The sequence below is a fragment of the Hippocampus comes genome, unplaced genomic scaffold (assembly GCF_001891065.2).
Source record: "Hippocampus comes isolate QL1 unplaced genomic scaffold, H_comes_QL1_v1.1 scaffold136, whole genome shotgun sequence".
Lineage (NCBI taxonomy): Eukaryota > Metazoa > Chordata > Actinopteri > Syngnathiformes > Syngnathidae > Hippocampus > Hippocampus comes.
The window spans coordinates 755,140-761,709 of record NW_017805840.1 but is presented as its reverse complement, the minus strand read 5'-3'; the positions used below and the strand labels follow the sequence as shown (position 1 = coordinate 761,709).

Genomic DNA, 6,570 nt, shown 5'->3' with positions numbered 1-6,570 from the left:
GGGTGGCTGCCGGTTGGATTTTTCACACGCGTGTTGAGTGTGTCGTGGCCCGTGTGAGCCCTCGTGTCACTGCCAATTTTCGGGGATATCTCCATCCTGGGGGGGCAAGGGGGAGCGGGAGGGGGAGGGGGGGTGAAATACAGTCATCTTGCACCGCCCTGGCCACCTCATTAGGTACACCTGCATGCACAGATCTAGCATCGCGCTAGAACAGAGTTGTTCTTTGAGAGATATAACGATCATTATTTTGGCTGTTAGGAGCACAGAGGGCGTCAAAATATGAGAAAGACCTCAATCTTGCACACTTTGTCGACTCGGATTTATTTATTTCTCCTCAGAAAAGACAGTGCAGGTGTGCAAAATGGTTTCACTTGAGATAAATATGATTCTGAATTGTAAAAGAAACAGGTTCTTGTATATAAGCTACTCCTCTTGTTGTCATATGCAATGTTGTTGTTTTCGGTTTGATAGACAGCAAAGCGAGTGTGAGAGCCATGACATTACAAGCACCCCTAAAACGTCACACCTAATTTATTGTCATGATCCCTTTTTTTTTTAGCTCCCAAGATTGATACGTGTGCCAAATTGTTTGACCAATGATTGGTGTTGTTTCGATGGATAAAAAAAGAAAAAAAAGTTGCTTGACTATCATGTCCTTCCGTCGTTCTGTTCAAATGTTTGATTTGACTAATTTCTTGTGACTTGTTTTATAGTGTGTGTGTGTGTGTGTGTGTGTGTGTGTGTGTGTGTGTGTGTGTGTGTGTGTGTGTCTGTTTGAGAACTGCTCCTGAATAATTTGGTTGGCACACTTTGTAAAGGTTGATCCTTTTTTTGTTTTTTTGCCTGAAATTTTGACTGGTGATTGGTTTTATCGTCCTAAATTAAAAAAAAACTTGTTGCAGGAAAAGTCTTTTTTTTTTTGATGGTGTGTTGTGTGTCAGGCTGTTCCTAATATTTTGGCTTACGGCACAAGAGCGAGAGAGGAGGTTAAAATGATGTTTTTGTCTTGGCGAATACAGTGCAAGTGTGCCCAGTATGGCAGTGATTTATTTTATTGTTACAAATGTTTTTCCCCCAAAAGTTGCATGAATGCAGTCGACTGTCCTTGTTGTGTAAGATTAACTTTTATGGGTAATTTCTTGCAGCTTGTTTTGTGGTTTGGAGGCTGTTCCTAATATTTTGGTTGAGACTCTCTGTGTGAAGTTTGATTGATTCTATATTTATTTATTTATTTTTTAAGTGGTAGCTCATGACATGCTGCTTTGGGATACTTAATATTTTGGCATTTTGATCAGTAATTATTGTTATTTTTAATGATTTCCAAAAATGTTGGTTTCAAATCATCTGCTCTCATTTTTGTTTTTTTTTTTTTTTATTTTTGTGAAGGAGTAATTTCCTTCAGTTTAGTTTGCGGTGCAGATGGGCTGCTCTTAATATTTTTGTTAAATTTATTTATTTGTTTTCTCATGAGGTACAGTGTAGGTGTACCTAATATTTTGGCCTGTGATTGGTCCTACTCATGTTTTTTATTTATTTTTGTATTTTATTTTTTAAGGGTGCTAAGGGTAAATATGATCTAGCAAGCTTTTGAAATACGTATTTTTTAAATTCTAGCTTGTTTCATGTTCCGTAGTACCGATTCACTACACGAGTCTCGAAGCTTTTGCAATATGGTGCAGGTGTGCCTAATCTTTTGACCAGCGGTATGGAGAATTTTTACGGATTTATGAAAAATGTTGTTTGAATATAATACACTCTCATGATAGCGTGAGATTGATTTTTATGAGTCATTTCTTGTATTTTGTTGGCATGGGTCAGGGTTGTTCCGATTATTTTGTTTCCCACACTTTGTGAAGTTTGTTTTTTTAGCTCATGAGACGCATTACGGGTGTGCCGAATCTTTGGACCAGTGATTGATATTATTTCACAATTTTAAAAGAATGCCCCTTGACTGGAACATATTCTCCGTTTTTGAGTCAGATTGAATTTTGCCCCCAATTTCCCGCCCCAAAAAATGTATCTGATTGCTGTTGGTTTTCCCCACGCAGGTGCACGAGCTGTGCGACAACTTCTGCCACCGCTACATCAGCTGCTTAAAGGGCAAGATGCCCATCGACCTCGTCATAGACGACCGCGAGGGGGGCTCCAAGTCGGACAGCGAGGAGATCACCCGTTCCTCCGTGGCCCTCGACCAGGTACACACACACACACACACACACACACACACACACAAATGATCCCCCCTCGCCACCCCCATTTCCTCCAATCATCCCCTCCATCGGAATGAGACATTTTCTGCATAAATGCTCTCATTGGCTCATTAAGACTTGACCCGCTTTCCTGTCCATTTGAATTTGCGGGGGCCTTTTCCCCACCCTCCACCTACCCCTCACGCTGGCCTCGCTCAAGCCCAGCAGAGCGCGTCCGGCGGCGGGGCGCAAGGCTGAGGCGCAAGGCCGAGGCGCTCTCCCCGGTCTTGCTTCTGCTTTGGTCCCTCCACTTTTTTTTTTTTTTTTTTTTTCTTCTTGGTCATCCTGCTCCTCCTCCAGTCCGTGCACGCTTCATTAGGCGTCTTGTCAGTGTTTCTCCTCAGACATGAGTGCACATTGCTTATCGAGAGACCACCACCACCTCCCCCCGACTCTCCCCACCACATCACAGCCGCTTTTATGTGGATTGCGGTGCAATAAGCAGAGGTGGGGAAAGTACTTACACTTAAGTAGAGGATAGCTAATGATAACTGAAAAAAAAAATACGCTTTTTCTTTCTTGACATGACCAAACATGAAATGTAATGAATACCCCCCCTGCCCCCCAAAAAAAAGCACAGTGATTTGTTTTTTGGAGCGGTTGCGTTATTTTAATACAGAAAGTAGCATTCTATTGTCTAAAAACATAATGAAAGAGAATGTCAAGACATAATTACTATACTCACTGTAGTGTTTGTGTTTTGGATGTGTGCCCTTGAGGGGCGTGGCCTAGTGAGCGACATCAGGAACTGTGCTATTAGTGTTTGTGTGAGTGTCTGGGCGCGAGTTGTGGCCTACAGCAGCTCCGAGGGAGTGTGTTTGTTCTTTCAACTGGTTGTCTCATTCAATTATTGGCAGTGGCGGCTCTCCTTGCCCACATGCGATGGCATGACACAATTTCTTTTTTTCACTTGACTCAAACGGCGGCGTATACTGTATTTGTCATTTCCCACCACTGAGAATCCAGTTACAGTGTATTTCCTTTTTTGTGCACAGGTCCTTTTCGTTATGTTGCCACTCCGGGGACTACCGCGTGTGTGTGTGTTTGTGTGTGTGTGTCTGCTCATGATCCATATGCTGGCTGTGGAAATCTAGCGGGATACAGGTCATATTTTGCTTTTGTGCACGGCGCAAAGGTGCTTGCAAGTCAATGAAATTAACGGCGCATGCGACATAAAAAAAAGTCACCAAGCTAAATAATTTAAATCTGCGCGGCGTCCATATGGGTGAGTGGCTGGGAGAGGCTGGATGGCAGGGCTGGGAGCAAAGGCAAAGGCGAAGGGGAGGGAGGAATAGGGGGTGGGGTGTTCTTTGTGTGTGTGTGTGTGAGTGTGTGTGTGATTATGGAAATGAAGATCAGCCGGCAAAGATAACACAGCGGCTTTTAATCCAGAAAAAGAATGAAATAACACACTCGTAAGTGTCTCTTTGAGGGGGCTTCGTGTATCCTCTTGAGAGTTTCCTTTTTTTTTTTTTTTTTTTTGTCCAAAGTGGTCCTTTCTTCTAGAGATGGCGCAGGTCAGTCGGAGCAACCCCGCTGTTATGGTGCGGGTCGGATTGACCCGTTTCAAAAGTAGGTTTTTTTAGGTATGAAAGTTCAACATGGATGCTGCACCTTATAATGAGTTAATTTGACATTTTTCCCTGCAAGGTTTATAGTCTCTCCCTTTCTGCTCATCAAACAGACCCTGGGTCAAATTGACCCAGGAACATTATTGCTGTTCTTGAAAAACTAACTTGACACGAGAGTGAAAGACTCCTCAGGTTTTAAAGGTATATTAAAACGATGATGAAGTGACCAACCTTCCTCAACTCAACTCAAATGTATTTATAGAGCACTTTCAAACATCGCTGTTTGGCTTGTTTCATTCATATGACAAAAACGTTCATGGGTCAGTCTGACCCGCTGTGTTGTTTAACTGTCTGAAAAAAAAATGTGACATTTCTGTTCCCTTTTTAGTGCATTGTATCACTGGCATTTCAATATGTTTAATAATGTATGCAAATACTGTAATTCAAAAAAGATGAATCATTTACATGGTTCAATTTGACCCTTAAAACAAGAAGAGGGTATTTAAAGACACTGGTTCTGTGTTCCAAGGGACTCTCTGATGCAGATATGAACCCATTTTGTTACTTTGTTCCTTTGGTTAAAATGTTTATGGGTCAAATTGACCCACTGCATGTTTAACACAAAATGTCTGTCCCTCTTTAGCCTCTTGTGTAGTTAATTCACCCTTAATATTCAAAAATATATTAAAAAAATGTCAAATACAATACTATTAATAAGGGTCAATTTGACCCGTAACATAATCACACAAATAAAGACCCCTTGGGTGTATGATGAAATTTGTTTTGCGCAGATCTTTATATAATAACTTGAAGAATTTTAAAAAACATCTGACTGACATGATGCACGTGCATACTTGCAAAGTTCTGTAAATTTTTATTTTGCGCTCGATGGTATTTTTGCGTGACATCTTCTCCGCACTGGTGACATCCTTAACGAATTGGCCTTGTGTGAATGGATTTGTGTGTGTGTGTGTGTGTGTGTGTGTGTGTGTGTGTGTGTGTGTGTGTGTGTGTGTGTGTGTGTGTGCGCTCCCGCATTATCTTGCCCCCCCCCATGCCCCTCCCTCCCACATATGTATTTTTAATATATACCCCCAGGCATAAAGTTGAAGAGCAAGAGCGGCCGGCAAATTTGCACAAAAGCAGCAATGTTAACAAGAAGGCACATTTATTCATAAAGCAATTTATTCCGGTGCGAGGCGAGTGTAGCAGAGAAAAGAAAATGTCAGGGAGGGAGAGAAAGAAAAAAAAGACTTTGAATTTATTCAACATTTTTTTTTTTTTTGCAAGGCTTGACAGTGTTCAGGAATTATGCGTCCGCCGTGCATGTGTCACGGCGCTAATATTCGGAATATTTAAGCCGTGTTGTTCTTAGCCTGCCTGAGCAGGCCGGCGTGCAGAGGTGAAAAAGTCAGAGGAGGTTGGTGAATGCCACCAAGCCAGTTTGCTACGTATGTGTGTCGACAAGTGCGTGTGTGTGTGTATGTGCGTGTGTGTGTGTTGAGACTGGCCTGATAAATGCAGCACCCCCTCAGGTGCTGTGTTGAGTGGAGCGACTGCTTAGCACCGGTCGGACTGAGTTAACCGTTTCCCCGCCGCCGTTCCTTCTGCTCCCTGGAGGGGATTCCCAACACATCCGCGTCCACTTGCACACTCTCGCAAATCCTCGCCAATTCCAAGTAAGGGGGCGCTTGAAAAGGCTCGGATTGTAATGCGCCAGCATTTTTTTAAAAAGTGCGCACTTTTGAATTGAATTGTGCTTTTTTACAATCCGGACATGAGAAGAAGGTTGACATACTGTCGAGAGTTGACGCAATTTGTGCTGGTTCTTTGTCTGCCAGTGTTGCACTTGAAAAACACAACTTGTATTTTTTTTGGGGGGTGGAGGAGGGGGTAGCGGCTAAAACAGTTATTTAAACTGCAACAACTTGAAAATATCACTTTGTGACGTTGATGGCAACAGTGTTAGTTAGCACAACAAAACAGGCAAGTGGTTTGCTCCAAAACAATTTTTTTACTAAGTTGTTTTGACTTCGAGCTTTAAGCTGGGGGACCAGAACAAGGGACAAAATGTTACGTAAAGTCCCATTTCTTGGTTGAAAATGCAGGAGAACCAATATTGATATATAATAATGAGAGTAACGTGAAATATTTTGTTGGATGGAGTTTTAAGAACCTGGTGAAAGTGAAATTTGGCATATAGAAGAGGTTTGGAATAAATTTTTGGAAGATAATGATTTAGTCACAGCTCGTGTGAAATGTTAAAATCGAATTTTTCGGGTCAAAATTGATGCACTGTGCTCCAAATTGTCAATCGTTTCTTTGCTTAAGCCTAAAATGCGTTTGTGTATCCCTTTAAATGTCTTCCACTGTTCCATTAACGATCATCATCAACCAAAACCTTGACTGTCGATACATATACATGCAATTGAGGTGCTGGGAAAAGTTGCAAATCTACCTTAAAAGCACTCAACAATTGTAACGTGTCAACTTCTACTTCGACCAACAGCGTCGCGACCAATTATGGACAGTCAACGGTTATTCTTCAAGGTATTTCTGGCTTGCAACAGCCTACGGTTAAATGATCATTTGAATCTATTCTGCAGCTTGGAAAAGTCTCCTGAAGTGCCTGAACCCTGACCTAAAAGCAGACGACTCGCGGTTTGGATGCAGAAAGCCGCCACCAGTGCCCTTAATTGCGCATGCAGAGGGTGGGAGGAGGGGGTGGGGGGGGAGGCGCGGTGCGGGGG

At 42.4% G+C, this 6,570-nt stretch overlaps 1 protein-coding gene across 1 annotated transcript in view; it reads left to right on the top strand.

Moving 5' to 3' along the window:
• Positions 1 to 6,570, top strand: part of LOC109526692 (homeobox protein Meis1) — a 104,939-nt gene that overhangs the window by 7,592 nt on the left and 90,777 nt on the right. The window contains exon 6 of the mRNA XM_019888136.1: positions 2,049 to 2,195. Coding sequence (XP_019743695.1) covers positions 2,049 to 2,195 — 147 coding nt within the window. The remainder of the gene's footprint in view (positions 1 to 2,048; positions 2,196 to 6,570) is intronic.